Source organism: Cryptomeria japonica, chromosome 7 (genome assembly GCF_030272615.1).
Source record: "Cryptomeria japonica chromosome 7, Sugi_1.0, whole genome shotgun sequence".
NCBI lineage: Eukaryota > Viridiplantae > Streptophyta > Pinopsida > Cupressales > Cupressaceae > Cryptomeria > Cryptomeria japonica.
In genome coordinates this window covers 320,096,228-320,115,425 of record NC_081411.1, presented here as the reverse complement: position 1 = coordinate 320,115,425, position 19,198 = coordinate 320,096,228, and the positions used below count along the sequence as shown (strand labels likewise).

Here is a 19,198-nt window from a genome sequence, read left to right as displayed (position 1 = left end):
TATCTACATTCTCCTAATTGATATATACTATTGCTTATAATTATTTAATATAACATAATGTTATTGTATACCTACTCTTGCATATATATGACAAATCATATGTTGCTGATAAGATTGTTTAAATATGTTTTGAATATAAATTTGATTATAGATATTATGTAGTTAATTTGTTCTATTTGAGACTTGTGTATATCTTCTTATGATTTAAGTGCTTCCCAGCCATGATAGAGGATGGGGAGCTTACCAGTAGGGGGAACAGTGTTGGGGTCGCCTCTAAGCATGCCACCTCATATGTATGGATGGGTTCACATGAGGCCAAAGGGGGGCGAAGGTGCTTTGCCTTTGGGCTTAGGAGGGTTAGACTTAGGGCACTCTATTTGGGTAAATCCTTATCCTCTCTGCCATGGTGATGGATGTAATCATGTGAGTGGGAGAAGGTGGCTTGATTGAGGGGGAGCAATTATAAAGACCCCCTACCAAGTTACCAATCCTCAATTGCTTGATTGGGGTTCCTTTAGTTGGTTAAGTAAACTTGTGTTGATTGGGTTTCAACTGAGGTTCAAGAGACATGTGTTGATATTTCATCTCCTGCATCAACTGTTGTTTCTGATGATATTATTATTGCTACATTAATGGCTCATATTGATTCATTGCAACAAGACATTCATTGTCTTCCAAACACAACTACTTGGGATGAGTACTTGACAAACATTGCAGGTTTGTTTTGTGAGTCCTATCTTGCAGACTTAGAGGACATAACTAAGAGCATACATCTTCTCTTTGATGAAGTCACTTTGTCTTCTTCAGATGTTGAGGGGGAACCTTTTGACCCTCTTGTTCATTACCCACATGGCCATTCCTCATAGTTTGACATGAATGATCATTCCTCACAGTTTGACATGATTGTGGCCACTATTGAGCAATATTTGGAGGAGGCACCTTTGTCTTTAGAGGAGATACCTTTGTCTCTGGATTTTGTTCTACATCCATCTCCACTAGGTTCAGGATTGTCATCTTCTACAGTGTGGGGTAGAACACCTGATTTGATGATGACAACTTTTGGCATCAACATGGGGGCACCTGAGCAAAGTTTAAAGACTTTATACTTTTACACCTTATTCCGTCATCTCCCTTTCAAGAATGGGAAGATGTTCACCATGCACCTTTGGTTTTGTTTCTTCCTAAGGGGAGGAATGTTGTTCGATGATCGTGGTCCATCTTTTACATCCAGTTTCAGGCATCAATCATTGGTGCAGTTGGCTACTTCGAGGAAGGCTACATAGTCTTTCTTATCCTTTCTATTTCGAAGGGTATTTCTTCCTTGCATGAGATTCGTCTTATGTTGGGAAACTTGTTTCTTTTCTCTCTTTTGGGGAGGAGTTTTGTCCCACTGGGTTTTCTCCGTTACTCCACCCATGAGAGATTGTTTTCTACATGGGTACTTAACATGGCCTTGTAGTCAGGACCCATCTTTGCATTGTTGTATCTTTTCACCCATCTAAGCTATACTTAAGGGGGGGTGTTAGTGTAGGTTTTTAATATTTATTTTTCCTACACATTATTAAGCACACTTAGGTTATATTAGGATGGTTTATATGAGGACACGTGACATAGTCCTAAATTTACATGAGTTCATATCATCTCAATTAGTACAAGGGAGTGTTGATCCATATTGTATCATTTGGAGTGTGATAATATCATCATTATGTTATTGCACCATATTTCAACATTTCATCCTCTCTGTTGCTCTCATGTAGAAGGTTGATCTTGGTTTTGCATGTGGTCCTGGGAGATTGAGTCCATCCATAGCTTGGACACCATGGAGACCCTTATATCTCCCCATTCTCAACGAATCATATTGCATATTGTTTCATTCCCCTCGATGATGCACATTGCATACCCTTTGATGATGAATACTTAACATGTTTTGATGGTTCAACAACTTGTCTCCTTATTTGTACTCATATCAATACCTCATCTTCATCTTCTATTGTTCTTGATCAGATTGATATCGCCATATCCATGGCCCCTATTGATTAAGTGTAGTGAAACATTCATCCTATTCCAAATACAGCTACTTTAGATTCATATCTTGTAGTCATATCATCCTTGTTTATGGAGTCCCGTGTTGCATATTTGAAGAATTATTTTGATGGCGTTCATCTCCTCTTTGTTGATAGCCACATCATTATTGTGGGCCCATCATCCTTATATTTGAAGCTTGTTCTACATCAATATTTGCAAGATTCTACATTGATATCATCTCATACGACATGTGAACATTTAAACAATTATTAGAGGCACACTTCATTTTGATTTGGATTCCCTATCCATCCATTTTATGAGAATGGATTTTTCAATCACCAGCGGATCTATTTCTTCCTAAGGGGAGAAATGTTGTTTTATAGGTAGCAGATCATGTTTTGGCACAGGAGCTTCATCTTTATGGGCGGATTCATATGCTCATTTTATCTCTCCTATTGGAGGGACATTCATTGTACTTTTTTGATAGAAGTAATCTTTGGGCATCATATTAAGTCTCCCTTCTATCTTTCTTTCACTGGTGCATTTATTTCATTTTCTTTCTTTAAGAGAGGTTTTTTTTCCATGAGGTTTTCTTTTTTTCTTCGATTATGAAAGATTCATTTGTTTGTACATAGGTACCTCATTAAGCCTTGTAGCTAAGACCCATCCATGCAACCATCATTGCATTCATTGTTATGTTTTTAGCTTCTCCCCAAGTTAAACTTAAGAGAGTATTAGAGCAAATTAGGTAATTGCCTAAATAATTAATTAATCAATCATTAATTAATTAGGCCCCCTTTTACTTTATTACACTTAAGCTAAACTTAAGAGTATTTTTTCTCTATTTAGGTCATGTTGTCTCATAAAATAAGATGAGGACACTCCCATGTTCTAACTTACTCCTCACCTAGGGTTTCATCTAGGGTTTTCTTTATTATTTTATAAGAATTCATTATTGTGCATTGTTATCATTCATGTCACACCACTCCTTATGATATTGTTAATGTTTTCTTACTTGCATTGTGATTTTGTATTAAATATATGAATAGATGTAGATTGCATCAGTTAGTTGTTTTAAATGAGTTTTTATGGAATGAAATTTTAGCCCCAATAATCAATTAAATATGATTAATATTTTGATAATTAAATATGATTAATATTTTGATTTTCAATAGATTGAAAATTGTTAGTTTTCATAATCTAATTACAATTGTGATTCTAAGTTGGTTGTAGGGCATACTACTCCACCCTCTGGGAAGAGAGAGCATCATTAGAAAGAGGATTATAGATAGGGAATGACAACACACTGATGTCAAGATAATTTAATTTGGGATGAACCTTTGGACACTCCTTATGCTTTGTCAAGTAAGGAAGAGATGATTTTAAACTTACCATTGATGGAAACAATTTCTTATGATTATATAGCCGAACTAATCAACATAACAATCAACTAAGCAATCAATAAGTCGATGAAATGGCTTCTCATTTTCCTTCCTTCTATTGATGGCCTTTGGATATAAAAGACTCGTTAATTTTAATAAGCAATCTTGTTACATATCTATTATTCTTGCATACCAATTACATTACAGGCATGATCTTTTAATTCTCAGTTCTATATTATTCTTGCATGTAAAGAAAGTTTCTGTATGGAAACCTTAGAGCTCGGTTTTTAGAACGGAACGGATTTGTGTCATATTCTCAATACCAAATCTATCAAGAAGTGTAAGCTTCTTCATTTCTAAATGAATTTTTGTTATCCTGAGCAATACAGAGGTAACATCCTGACAGTGACCATTCTCACTGTTATTATACTTTGAAACCAGAGAGCAGTCTTGAATAGAGCAAGGCCGAAGATATTGAAACTAGTATCAACTTAACTAAGTCTTTACTCACAGCTTCCAGAGACTTTGTATTTCAATTGTATTAAGGTTAGGATGACTCTTATTTGAGCTTTATTTGTTATAAACCTTTCTCATGTAGCCTTTATCTGTTATAAACCTTGGGAGTTGTGTTCCACTGATGTTCTATATAAATCATTCATGTTCACAATAAAGCATTATGGTATCTGGAAGAGTCTAATTTTGTAAATTCAGTAAAGGTCTCATAGAGCTTAGACTTAAACAAGTGTTAGATATATTGATAATTCCACCTAAAAGTCCTAGTTTAAGACATGCAAGCCACTTAGACACAAGTATGTGAGAAGTGAAAGATGTGCATTATTAAACTTGGAAGTCGAGTATAATAATATTAAAGTGATACAACACCTTTATATAACCTTGATAAGAGAACCAGAGGCAAATGCCAAGGTCAGAGATTGCATGAAAGTATGACTAGGGATTCATTGTCAACCTTATTAGATAAACTGTCGGGGATACCAAGTTGAGTAAGGGTGGGTGAGCAAATGACTGCACTTCATGAATGAGTGTTAAACATAAAAACCTTTGGCCATGTTGCGCTTAGTCAACTCACCGTGTCCAAATACATAGTCTAGTCCATGGGCCATGCATAGTTAGCGGGGCTCCATAGTTGTGTGACCGGATAGAGCTTTGTAGGATACAACACCAAGCTCAAATGGCAACCTCAACCCATACCTATATTTGTAGCCTTGTGAAGGGTAGGGCCACTTCCAATAGAAAGGTGTGCAGGAGACCACTAGTTTTGTGGTTGGAGCAAAAGTGGTTAAGTGATGCTCTCCCTCCATAGATTCACATTGAGACTTGTGATTTAGTTCTGACATCCAAAGTACAGTAGACTCTAAACTCTTTCTCTCTCTTACATGTAATATCATTTCTTTACTTAATTTATTAGATGAAGACATTCAAAAATATGTACATTTAATTTACTTGCTTAAGCATTACATTGCATTCTAGTTATTCCTAAAAGATGTACATGCACATCATCATTGCATGATGAAAGGTTATTAAAATGCAAAAAAAATCACATACATATTTATTCAGCTTTTTATACTTTTATTGAGTGAAATTTTAGTTACTTTTCATGTTAGAAGAAAAATGTTTGCTACAATTCAAGTATTCAATCATCAATATTGAAGCTTATTCATGGAGCCATATTGGAACAATTTTCTTCTAAAGGTTACATAGTACAATCATGGCTATTTCTCTTTTCATGTGATAGGATTTTCGGTTGTAGGTATTTTTGGGAGTTACGTTGTTCACCATCTACTCTGATAAATTAAGAATGCTCATATATGTTAAAATGCATGCTTACATTAGATTTGTGCACACATCAAAGTGGGGGCAAAATTTAATGGTGAGATTTGCATGCTTATGACTTTTCCATTTAGTTTTGTTTCAACCTTGTTGAAATGTTTAAAATGCAATTACATATCAATAAGTGGCAAATGCGTGTTCTCATTTTGCTCATGGCCTAATCCCTATTACCCAATTTATCCCTATTTACACTCTTATTCACCATTTATGTATCCTCATTTGCACTTATCAAATATACATTCATCCCATACCTCAAGATTATATTTTTGCTCCATGGTTTAAACATTGAAAATCAAATGCCAATTTTCTCGCCCCTTTCTACTAATTGTTATGAGAGTTGAGTTGGTACATGTTTTATGCGACATGTCATGTTTTGGCATATAAGACATTCATTGTAACATTAACACACATGCTACATTTTGGGAATGAAAGGAACATCTAGAGCACACTTCTATTTTCTAAAAGACAAATACTCACATTCATATATAGGCCACCTATATGCTAGTGAATGTTGTGCTTGATATTTCTCATTGGCATTAATTTGACCTACCAAGGAGGTTGATCCAGGAGAACTCATCCACATATTAAGACAACAATTTGTCAAGTGGTGTCTCAACAACACCTTCAAATACTCAATTATTGGGACACCAAAGTCAAGCATGTCTACTAATGGACATCTCAATTCGAATTTTCACTATGTAAGATTGACCCCAAATACATCATAAAACTTTTTAATACAATATTGACTTTTAACACATTCATCATACTAATGACATTTAATACAATATTGACTTTTAATACATTCATCGTACTAATGACATTAATATATAAATAATGATGAATAATTTCAATGTAACATCAACATTTGTTATCATCAATTTTAAAATTTAATACCCTAAGCATCTAAATTCTAAATATTAATTGGATGTATCAACCTAACCATCTTATCTTCTTTAACTAGACCTAAATTATTTATAAAAAAATATTTAATTTCCATACAAAATGGAAAGCTATGGCTGTGAAGCCTACATTTTCATTTCTTATAAGAAGATGCGATATTCTACGAAAGACTCGGTAAATTTATATAGAAAATTATATACATAAATATACAATGGACCGGTACATTCAGATTAAAAAATATAAAGTGACACGTATTAATGGACCCGTACATTGATTTAAATATAAGGCCTCAAGTTATAGGTGAGCGTGCACTACACGTGCCAAACGTGCTGACATGCGAGAAGATGCGTGCCATCGAGCCACGTGTCATCCGCTCACAGCCTCCGGACGGCCAAGTCTATACCACGTAGACTTGGGAAATGGGAAAACAGGGGCTGTAATCAGTGGTAAACCAGGGGCCCTATAAGAAAGGGCCAAGGCGAAGAGCAGAGTGGAGTGGAGTGAGCGGGAGAAGTGAATTATGGAGGAGGACAGAGGTGCAAATAGTAGCGGCATGAAAGAGGCGCTGCTCCACCGGGAGAAGCATTTTATGGCAGGGGAGGTGGTGCGCGATGTGATAATGGGGATGTCCGATGGCTTGACTGTGCCCTTTGCGCTCGCGGCAGGGCTTTCCGCCGCTACTGCCTCCTCTTCCATCATCGTCACCGCTGGACTGGCTGAAGTCGCTGCGGGCGCAATCTCCATGGGACTCGGCGGGTACTGTATTTCTTTCCCTTTTCTTTTCATTATATTTACAGAAGGCCTGTGGATCAGACATTTCGTCTGTCCTTTTTTTCCCAGAACTGTAAAGTAATCTAATTTTTAGGTCGATCCAGAAAATGCATCATGTAGACTTGACTAGCAAGTGATTCTCTCGTTTTCAGGCAATCTGCCTGCTGAAATTTTTATTGTTTTTCAAATTTTGTAAATTATATAAATTTAGTAGTTGAATGGTTGCAAAAATTGAATTTATTTGGTATTTAAAAATAATTTTCGTGTTTTAATTTAATATTAGTGGTTGTGACTTTATAACTGTTATGGAAATACTATCAATTATACATTCAGCTTTATTAGAACTGATATAGTTGCAGAAAGTCCACATAGTTTCTGGTTTTGATTGTGTGAAGAAAAAAAGTTTTTTAAACCAGAAACTATGCATTATTAAAATTTCCATAACTTTTTATTTATTATGTACATGAACATAAATTTTATATACATTTTATATACTGCTTATTTTAAAAATATTATATTTATTATTAAAAATGACATGTAAAACACTATCAAATTTAAGATAAACAATAACAGTACTTTTGAAAGGGTCTGCTAATATAATCTGTACACAACATGCAAATTTGCAATTGTGAGTGTGAGTTGCACTAACAAAAATCAATTGGTTCAGAGAAGAAGGCAGTCAACAAAAATCTTAGCTCAGAGTAGATGGCAGTTTTCATTGACTGACGGGCAAATTATAACTGGAGTGTCGTACTCATGGCAGAACTCAATCTGCAAATCTCGCTTGAAACTTTATCAATCCACTTAGTATATTAGAAAAATATCATGAAAAAATAAATAAATAATAAAAGTAAATAAATATTTTCTTTGGTTATGTAGATTGGCAGAGACCCTACAAGTAAAAATTGAGCATGAGGTCTAAATATTCAAAAAAATTATCATATAAAATGAAGCTTAAACAAGTAAAAATAGAGTTTGAAGATTTAAAAAAAAGTAAATTATCATATAAAATGAGGGTAAACAAATAAGAAGCAAAGAGAAAGGTATGTTAACCTGCACATCATGTGATTACATGCATACATTAATTCAATTATCCCCATGCATTTGTTTCTCCGGCATGGATTTGCAGTTTTCGACAAGCTTGGAAAGCCAAAAATCTGCGATTAAAATGATGAGAAAAAGCGAAAGAACTCAAAAGATTTGCAGAGACAACTCCCATAGTCCCACGCAGGCGCTTATGGTGATTTTTATCTCATGGTGTTGTTGCTTCACTTCAACAACCACTACAAAACAGTCTGTCTACATAAGCAATGCTGCTTAGTAATAGCTGTTTTCTAGTGGGCAGTTTGTAAAGCAATTATGTTTTTCTTGTTTGGAATGCAGAGAAGAAAATCGAATGTATTGAAAAGAAAAATATGAAGTTAATGAAAATTTATTTAATTAGATGTTTGCATAATTTTTCCATTGTTAGCTTTTTGAAGAACAGAACTTATAGATGACAGTTAGTGTTCTAATTAATTGTTAAATATTTATTTTGAATACGTGTCAATAGAAATCATTTTGTTGTTGTTCAAAATAGTAAGAATTGGATTTAAAGTTTAAACATTACCATAAAATTAGAAAATTGATTTAGAATTTTTAGGAAGAAACATAAAATGATGTGGCAGGACTAGTGATTAAATAAAATGTGATTTGTTCCATAAACAATTTTAATATTACAAGGATTTTTTTTTTTTTTTTTGTATTTTATTACATTTCAATCAAAACATGCTTTGATAAGATGGATAGGTGTACTTAAAACCTTTGCTGCATTGATCTTGAGGAATAAACATATATTAAAATTTGAACCATTTTAAATTGCCACTTAACATTTGAAGAGTGTAAAGTTAGGCGCACTCAACTACTGAATCCTCACTCCTATAAATAACTAACTAATAAGAGAAGCATGAATATTGTTGAGATGCACTGGACCCTTGTAGTCCTTCAGAGATAACTAATAAGAGAAGCATGAATATTGTTGAGATGCACTGGAGCCTTATAGTCATTCAGAGTAAAGGTCACAGATTAGTGAGAATGGAAGAGCACTTTGTATCTATTAATGTTCTTTTTTAACTTTACGAAAAAATTACTGTTTATGATATATTTTCAGGGGATGCTTTTGGAACGCAAGGATGTCTAGGAAATGATTTCAGGGCTGTTTACTTCAAAAAAAGTCTCCGGTATGCCACAGAAATGACGAGGCATGGCATGGGATAGCTTATCAAGGACAGCTTATCAGGGGATGCTTTAGACGTCTCCAAATGTGGCTACAGCCCAGCCTGAAAAAAATATATTTTAAAGTAAATTGCAGCAATGTTTTCATTACATAAAATCTATGTTACCAGTGAGGCATCCCTCGCCCGTTCTCAGGTGCCCCCATATTGGGGATGCATGGGATGCCTTAGAAACATCTCAAGGTCATCCTAAACCCCTTCAATGTCTAGAAAATGGTTAAGAAGTGGTAGGCATTGCTGGAGATGTTAAAGATGTCCTTGACAGTCCATCCCTCCATCCCTCACAGCATAGTTGAAAATTTCTGGGATCGGCAATTACTTGGCAGGTCAAAAAAATTTAAAAACTTGGGGCTGGGCAAAACTAGGTAATTTATCAAACATTTGAAAATATATAAATTTTTTAAAATATTCTTGAAAAACACATATCATTGAACATGTAGAACATATTACTGATTTCCATGTATATAAATCAAAATTAGACTTTAATACATATCATAGATTAAAAAACAAGTTCAACCTTCTGATACATATGAAGTTCAAATTTTAATATCAATAACAATTATATATCATAAATTTTGTCAATGACTAAAACACAAAAGAGTCTACTACCACTGTGGATGTTGCAGAAGAGGATGGTATAATTGTAATATCTTCAATAGGAGAGCCTTAACAGATGCTTCATCCATAGTGAGAGGATCAATTTGTGTATGTGAGGAAGTCACCCTAACTACTTGGGGGTTACAAAACTGCCAACTAAAAAAATGCTTTAATTTGTGCATCATTTCCTTGAACCTTTGACTTAATTGTGATGCTGTGAATCAGCCCAAGGTAATCTTCAGTACAGAGGAATGATTGATTGCTCTGAAAGTCATCCCCATAGTTTTCTGAATCATTGAAGTTCTTCAACTCTTTCTTGGCTGATAGCAATGACAACTGCCCTTTCTATCATCTTCAAGATCCATTTGTCAGATCAATTTAACTGCATGTTTCATGCGTAAGTGAGAATAGTTTCGGGAATTTAAGGTTGTGGAAAGTGAGAGCGAGGGTTTCTCTACTACTTGTTTTACGCATTCCAAACACTTTGCCTATTGAAAATTAACTTTTGGATGCAAGTTGCTGTTTGACGATGAGAGATATTTTTGTCACTTATTGTGGGGTCTATGTGACTCAGTTTGTTACTGTAAGTGGATTTCCTTGTCATGAATTGTATGGGTTTTCATGTCATTCTGTATTTTATTACACAAATGTACATCTCAACTCTAAACATTAGCCACTGGATTACAGTTTAATTGGTGTGTATTATGTGGTTTAGGTATTTTAATATTCATTTCTTGACAACTCCTTGAAAAAAGCCTCCTATCTTCTACCTTTGAAAATGTATTCCCTTGTGTCCTACCCTCCCCATCCTGAAATTTTAGTAAAACAAAAATTGATTATTGACTAACATGAAACATGTTCCAGCTCAATTGAATGAACTTAACATTGAAGCTATTAAAATTTAATATAAATTCATTTGTGAATTTTTTGATATGCTGAAAAGTCAACATTATCATGTTACGAATTCATATATAGTAGAAAGATGTCCTAATTTAATGTTTAGGTAAGATAATCTGCACACAACAGGCTTAAAAGGTTACTGAATGGTCTTTAAGCAATGTTGTAACAGTCACTAGCTAAGCATATCCTTTCTCAAATCAAGAGAAACCTGGGTGTGAGTTTTTCCCATTGCAGGTATCTACTTTGCAGCTGTTAAAATCTTTTTAAAAGCAGCAAGACCATCAAATCCACTAATACACCACGTATTTTGTCTGATGACAAATGACTAAGATCACAACAATTTTTCAAGATAAATGTACTAGCACGTATAAATGTTTTTGAATATTACCAATAATCATTATTATTATCTATAGTCTAGAAAATATTATAAACCAACCAAGTTATAATTCAGTCTGGCTCCTGGTATTAGTCTATCATGATATGTATGCTTTGTAAAATGAATCTATCGTCTTGAGATGAATATTAGTATTTTAATTTTTTCAGTGCAATTTAAGTTACAATTTCAAGAGATTGTATCTAATAGTTCATACTAGAGATCATATGTGCACGATGGTAATGTAAATTTAAATGGTTATATATTGAAATGTTGTTAATTTATATGTCAACTTATGTTGGTTCTTAATTCAATTTTAATAGTTTATAATATGGTTATGCAATGAATATGGGGAATGACTTATCATTTGAATTTCAATTCTTTTTATATTTTTTCTATTTGTAAGTTGACTCTCACGTTATATAGTAATGCTACAATTTATATGATGAATGCCTTACATGTGAATAACTGAAATTTTCTATGAATATATTAACAGCCAGTCCCTTAAAAAATGACCTCCCATCCCAGCCATCCTATAAATGTGTCCCCTTTCCTTTGATGTCCTTGTCCCAAAAACTCCATGTGATATGGTGATCCGTAAACTAGAGAGTAGTTCTTCAAGAAATCAGATTAATTGACAAGAGCACTAAAACTACTCATAAAATGATTGTAACCACAAGCATGAAAATGAGACTGTACAAAGATATACACCTGAAGAAACCCTTAAATGTGAAAAAATATTCAAGTAAGAGTGGGCTTTCTCATGTCATTATATATCAGCCCTCACAATTAAGTGCAGTGTCACTGGGACATTTAGGAACTCATGAAAACAAGAACAACTGACTCTTACACCTACAACATGTCTGCAATTCCATGAAAAATCTGTACATAAGCTGCAACACCCTCTACAAACAATTACGAGGAATAGAATACGAGCCCCCTTTACAATTACCTACATATGTTTATATAACTCCCACAAGTCTGCTTGGGCTGGTTTCTTCATACGAAATGCCTGGAAGAGGAAGAGACAACATTTGCAACCATTGCTCTACCCTATAAGACAAATTGTATGAAACACCACTTTCTTCAGATCAGCAATTACAAAACCACTGGGGAAAATAAGAAACTGCTTGAGGTTTATGAAACTGCCTGTTGAAAAAATGCTGTAGTTTGTGCATCATTCCCTTGAATCTTTGAGTTCCTTGGGATACTTTGGATCAACCCAAGGTAATCTTCAGTACAGAGGAATAGACTGGTTGGCTCTGAAACAGCCATCCGCATAACTTTCTGAGTCTTTTAAGTTCTTCGACTCTTTCTTGTTTGATAGCGATGACAGCTGCCCTTTCAATAATCTTCAAGATCCATTTTTTCAGATCAATTTAACTGCATGATTCATGTGTAATGAGAATAGTTTCAGGACATTTAAGGTTGTGGAAAGTGAGGGCAAGGATTTCTCTATAAGTTTAGTTTACCCATTCCAAACACTTTGCCAATTGAAAAGTAATTTTTGGATGCAAGTTGCTGTTCCAGCGTGGGACATATTTTTGTCACTTATTGTGGGGTCTATGTGACTAATTTTGTTCCTGTAAGTGGATTTCCTTGCCATGATTTGTATGGTTTTCATGTCATTCTGTATTTTATTACGCAAATGTAAATCTCTACTCTAAACATTAGCCACTGGGTTACATTTTAATTGGTGTGCATCATGTGGTTTAGGTATTAAAAATCTACCAATTAGGATACAAATATAGTTATGAATTTTTTTTTCGCAGGGGATGCATGTCAATTCTATATGCTTTTCGGAGATGATATTCATTTTATATGCTTTTTGATATCAATTCATCTTTGAAAATCCTTCGTCCATCATAGAGCTTAGGTAAGGGCACTTTCCATCAAATTTTGAGAGCATAGGACAGGATCCTTTTTTATATACTGAAGATGCCAAGTTTAGAGAATATAGGATGGGGTGCTTTTGGGTTGAAGATGTCAAGAGTAGTTAAGCAGTATGTTTCCCTTAGTCAGCCCCTATAATATATATCTGTTTCATCTAAATAAATGTTAAAATTGGGGCTCCTAGAGCCCTTGCAGTATGTGTAGTGTTGATTTTATTCTTTTTGATATACTGCCATTGTTTCATTTTTCTGGGATTTATATCAAAGATGTTTAGTTTAGTTATGTCGATGCCTCTTGATATTCCACCTCCTTGTAAATCTCACTCTCAATCATAGAATATAGGAGAGTGCACATTTTTTTCCTATTGACGATGTCAATAGTAAGATGTAGGCTTCTCGAACTGAGTGCCCTATAATATATCTGTTGCATTTTTAAATTAAAAAAACTCCCAAAGGTAGCTTCATTAAATTAAGTGCTAAAAATTGTGACATCTAGGGCTGCTGCAATATGTGAAGTGTTCACTTTATTCTTTTTGATATGCTGGCATTAATTTATTTTTATGACATTTTTTGTTATTAAATGTGTACAGTTTAGTTGAGCAGATTTTAATGAGTCTGTGTGCTACAATATATCTGTTCACCTAATAGAAGTGTTAAAAATTGCGTCTTTGGTTAATTGCAACTTGCAATAGAAACTTTACTGTAAGAGCAAGCATGAACAGGTTAGGAAATGTTGGAGCAAAAATGACATAACCACGTTCCATAAAGTGACACAAAAACCTGGTGTAGGGACTGTGTATATGCATTCCAAGCTGTTCAATCTAATCTGCATTACTTGAAATGAATCTACACCATACACAAATTATTTGAGCCATTTTATGGAATTCTATCTTACATGCTTGAAAAACAACTATCAGATGTCATACCCACAATGTTACATACTAGGAATGCAGAAGAAATAAACAATAGAATTATACAATGGTTTTTCTTACAGATGCAATAGAATAACAGCTAATAACTGCAATTTCAAATTTTCAGATTCTCCAGTCACAAAGATGAGATGATTTATTCCAGGCAGTTACAAAGTTTGTCCAAATTCAGATTATATTGTATTCTTCTGCTGTGCAATGTTCCTTGTGCTTATTGGTCCCTCCTTTCGACTTATGACTAATTGTATTCTTGTTTTTGTCATGTAATATTTTTGCTCTTTGAGATCTAGTTTTGTTGTTTTGAAAACTGATTAGTGTTGTATTGTAGCAGCCTATTGACTGCCCTTTTTCTTTGTAATCCTTTTATGCATCGATTCAGTACAAAAAGAAAAAGAAAAAAAAACTGAAAATCAGCACCTCTGATTCCCTACAATCTTTAACCTTTTGTATTTTCAAAATTCTCCCCAATAACATAACAAGAGACATATAAACCACAAAAGACTAATATAATATAAATTTCCCAAATCTATCTCCATTAGGCAGATGCACATAACCACAAAATATTAATAAAATGCAACCACCTTCAATCTATTGAAATGATCACAACTTTAGAGTAACCAGTTTTCTTTAAACCTAATTTCTGGTTCTGCAGACATTTTCACGGTGGTTTACTGGAGATGACTTATTTATTTAAGTTGGGCTTTTTAAAGGACACAAACTCACCTTTACCTTAATAAAAAAAATTAGCATTGAAGCCTACATACCACCATGAAACAACTACAAGGATCAGCAGCACAAAGGTTGTAAACTATTGGCACTACATTAATATCCCAAACATAGCTCATAATATGAGAGTAAAACAATTAGCAGGGGAAATAGCACCCTAAATATGGCTACCATAGAGGTTCAGGGAGCTCTGAACACTAGCAGCAGCCATGTCCACTGAATTGCTGAAGCAGATTTCCTTCCTGACCATTCTTCCCTTTTAACCATCGAACATAAATCAAAAGATTTCGGAGGAACTTTTGAAAATGTTATTTTAGAATGATCTCTTGGGCTAGGATCCTCTATTTTCTTTTCTTTTTGATTGAAGATGGTGAGTGAAAAGTTGCCAGGACCTCCCACAAAGGGCAGGAAATAGTACCCTTTGGAACACTACTAATAACTTCCCTCTACCTGCTATCCATCTCAGAAAGCCTCACATCTGAAGAAACCATGTTTTCTTCAGAGCATGTCCTACCCAGTAGAGCGCAATCCTCAACGCCTTTGTTTTCCTCCTGTTAGAAAACAACTTTAGCCTTCTACATAGCAAGGACTTCTTTGTTTTCTAGGAAGACATCTCATGTGTTTCCATCTCCAGAAATTTTGCTTCTTGTTGACTGGGGAAGTAGTAAAGGAGTGGTACATTTGGCAAACAATCAAGGCATCCTAATAGTCGACCTTCTGCACTCAATCACCATATTTTGAGGACAAGGTGACCGAAGTCAAGAAGCTCTTGACCACATCTCTCTTCACAAAGAATTGGGCAAATAGCAGCCATTTTCTAGATTTGGTCACCACATCAAAGGCAAGGAGCTGCCTGAAATAATTAGCAATACTCATCACAACCTCATCCTCCAGAATTCCAATAATAAGCCTACAAGCCTAAACTGGATAAGGATCATGTTAATATGCTCTTCTTCAAGATCAAAACCCAGTTTCCATTTTCTAAGGAAGAGCTTTGTTTTACCAAGAAACTAAGGACCATCCAAGATGATTATGACACAATCCTCATGATTAAAAAAGGGTATAAAAAAGAAACCGTTAATCAAGCTAAGATCACAATGAATGAGGTGATTTTTATTTTCCTACAAGATAATAGATTTTAGGAAGCAAAACTATCCCAAGAATGACACAGAAGTTGAGAATGAAATTATATTAGTACACTATTTATTTCAGAATCACTTTAAGCGATCTAGAGGTTAGATGGGAAAGAAAATATTATAATCATGGGAGGCATGTAGTTAGAAAAACTAATGCCATTCCTGACATTTTTTTCAGAAAGTTTTGGTGAGATAACTTGTAGAGTACATCTGCAGTGAAATGGTTATAAAGATTTTAAAATTTGGTCGAACAATGATTACAAAGAAAACTTATGAGTTCTGCATTAGGAATAGAATTGAAATAAATAATAAAAAAATTTCAATTGGTTGCAATTCGATCTGTAAGGGTCATATTATTCTCAGGAACTGCAAAAGCCCTAGGCCCAAGTTTAGCCTTCTCTGAAAGTCTTCTTCCAAGACAGTCAATGCTTAAGTTTTCAGGCGAAATCATCGTTATTTCTGTTTTCTGCTTTTTTGCAGTTGCATGGTATCACCTGAGGCAGACTAATCAGATCATATCAGATCCTGGGACCCCTGCCTAAGATTCTTTTAAGAGCCTTTTTATAAAAAGCATAATAGCTATGCATATAGATAGATATTACACATACATAAAAATTAAAGTGGAGCGAAATCCTCAATGAGGATAAGGCATTCTATTTAGAAAAATTACAAGGAATAACTAATAAGTAAAGAAGAACAAGGGATATGCTGTGTTTCTATTGACATGCATTAATGTCTGACATTAGTTTCTCATCTTGCCTCCATCATTCTTACTATTGAGAGTTGCAGATATCTTGCAGCAAAAAGTGAATCTGATCATTATGTGCAGGAGCGAAGTCGTGAGGAAGAAGAAATAATGTCTGTACCAGACACTGGTGAGAGTTGTGTTGTTACAGAAGTAAGATTTACATGATCTGATATATCATTGATTCACATTAAATTTTATAATGTTGTCACAGAGGCAGCTGAGGTGGCAGACATTCTTGCAAAATATGGATTGCAGCCCAATGAATACTGGCCTGTTGTCAATGCACTGCGGAAGCGCCCTGATGCTTGGAGTGAATTTATGATGAGGTTAGCAGTTAGCACTTGTTTAATACCCTTGCATTTTGTCTACAAGAATTTCCTCCCGGCTTCATTATCTTCTTTTTTGTGCAGTCCAGAGAACTTAAACGCACATTTGTTTGCCTTAACCTGTTTAGAAATTAAATGTTTTGCTATCAGAATTTTGTTACTCATATAGGAAGTAGTTTCAGCATGAAGACTTTCAATGGAATTAAGAAGAGATTAGTATTAACCTAACTCAAATGAGACGGCAATTGTGGCTCGTGGTTCTTCCAGTTTCAGCATCGTGAAGTACACCTCACCTATGAACTAAAACTTAGCATCGTTAGCACTGGCATCCATTTTGAAAGAAACAAACGCCGAATCTCTGGATTACCATTTTTCTAAATCATGACGTCCTTTATCTAGAATAATGGCAGATTGCTGAGCTCGTACAATCTCAACTCTCCCTGCTACCGCTGTCGATACAAGCCAAGACTAAGTGCAGTTTTTTCTTTACAGCATAATTATGAAGATAGGGATTACATCTAGTTGCATATGTGCAGGCACCCAACTTGGCCAAAATGGCAAAATGTCGAGTCATTAAAAATGCTTAAGTTTTGTTATTCCTGCCGGGCAACAGGTGAGCTGGTGAGAAAGGCCTTGCATCCGTTCCACAATAGCCATATCTTTCTTGTTTTGACCCTAAGGATTAAACAGCTTGTCAACTATATCCATAACTTCTTGCTAAGATTTCTTCTCGTTAAGGATAAAGTCCGTCGTAAATCGAAAGTTTCACATTGCCAAGACTGCTTCTATTAAGGCAGTAGTGCCTTATTCAAACTTTTAACCTAGATATTAGGGTAAGGATACACTCCTGTACAAAACTGAAACCAAAAGGTAGATGCTGAAAAACCCAACTAGAAAAAAGTTTTGAGGACTTCTGAACCCTCTCAGAGTTCTTACGCTGTCTACAGAAAACTTAAGTCTCACATGGAGCTGAACAAAACTTATGGTACTAAAGACCTTGAATCCTTACATTGTCAGAGACACCCACGTTGACATTAGGGATATGGTCAGAGGCACTAACTTTGAAATTGCAATATTATCTAAGACGAGAAAAATATTCCTCTCCAGCAGTATTAGATTATTTACATCCAACATAATGCAAGCAATCGATCTTACAACAAACCATATATGCAGAAAGCAAAAGCAGCTACTTATTGCGATTACTTGTATAGATCTTACTACAATTTTGATATAACAAATTAAAGAAGGCTTGAAACCTAGCTTAAGATTATTTTGCTTTGAATTGAATATAGTTTGGATCAATCACATCAGCATCAAGTTTAAATTTGTTTCCCTAATGTGCCCCATTTTCAAGGATGTAAAAATAATATAAACTCTGTCTTTGTATGAAGGCTTATAGATAGGATAAGTTAAATTACCCACTACTTACTTGAAGAGTATATGATAAATCTTCTTTCTTGTGTCTGGATTCAGATTTGAACTGGGTTTGGAGAAGCCAGATCCGAAGAGGGGACTGCAAAGTGCATTCACTATAGCTATAGCTTATGTGATTGGAGGTTTGATTCCATTAATGCCTTATGTCTTCATACCCACTGCTAAGAACGCACTAATGGTATCTGCAATAGTTACATTAATAGCTTTGCTCTTCTTTGGCTACATCAAGGGCCATTACACCGGAAATAAGCCTACTAGTAGTGCTATTCAAACTGCAGTAATCGGGGCTCTTGCCTCGGCCACCGCTTTTGGAATTGCTCGAGCTGTAGGGCCATGAATCCATATGAGAAAATTTTGGGAGGTTTCTGGAATTCAATCAGTTTTTTTTTCCTATTAACGTTTAATATATAGCCTTTTTATTTGAAAAGCTAAGTTTTATTGTAATCATAGCATTTGTTTTCACCTAGGTGAAACATAACTATCCATTTGTTGGGTAAGGGGCGAGGGACCGGTAGTCGTTAGGGCTAGCTTCGTCAACATGTAGTTGTTGCATGGAATATCGTAAGATCTCTCTTTTTTTAAAGAAATGTAAAATGGACACTTAACTATCTACAACTAAGGTTTGAAGGCGTGACTCATCATGATTTTTTAAAGATTCGACCAAAACTTAATCTAAAAATGTCTAGTAATTTAAAAAGTATATATCATTTCTTGTTAGTAAAATATTTTATTTTTATTTAGAGTATAACTTATATGCAACATAAATGGACCAAATACATATTAGTAACCATACATAATTGTTATATCTAACTTCTAAATCCAACATCAATGAATTAATAGTTGAACAAACAAAAAAAAAATTGTTGTTATAGAAAAAACACATTATTATATAAAATACAACTTATATCCAATACAAATGGACCAATAGTTGAACACTA

At 34.6% G+C, this 19,198-nt stretch overlaps 1 protein-coding gene and 1 long non-coding RNA gene across 2 annotated transcripts; one reads left to right on the top strand and one right to left on the bottom strand.

Moving 5' to 3' along the window:
* Positions 1-6,579: 6,579 nt before the first annotated feature.
* LOC131051587 (vacuolar iron transporter 1) lies at positions 6,580-18,653 on the top strand. Its single transcript, XM_057986167.2, has 4 exons — positions 6,580-6,911; positions 16,542-16,627; positions 16,712-16,826; positions 18,300-18,653. The coding sequence occupies exons 1-4, from the start codon at positions 6,676-6,678 to the stop codon at positions 18,595-18,597; spliced, it is 735 nt and encodes a 244-aa protein (XP_057842150.1). The 5' UTR covers positions 6,580-6,675; the 3' UTR covers positions 18,598-18,653.
* LOC131051588 (uncharacterized) lies at positions 16,444-18,303 on the bottom strand. The gene is made up of 2 exons (XR_009107136.2): positions 17,051-18,303; positions 16,444-16,946 (listed from the first exon to the last, which is right to left on the bottom strand). It is a non-coding gene; the product is annotated as an uncharacterized LOC131051588 (long non-coding RNA).
* Positions 18,654-19,198: the final 545 nt, after the last annotated feature.

Bases quoted from the DNA above. Each gene is read 5' to 3' on its own strand.
- LOC131051587 (XM_057986167.2), top strand. From the start codon at position 6,676: ATGGAGGAGGACAGAGGTGCAAATAGTAGCGGCATGAAAGAGGCGCTG. The intron at 16,628-16,711 runs GTGAGAGTTGTG...ATGTTGTCACAG, and splicing joins AATGTCTGTACCAGACACTG to AGGCAGCTGAGGTGGCAGAC. The intron at 16,827-18,299 runs GTTAGCAGTTAG...GTCTGGATTCAG, and splicing joins TGGAGTGAATTTATGATGAG to ATTTGAACTGGGTTTGGAGA.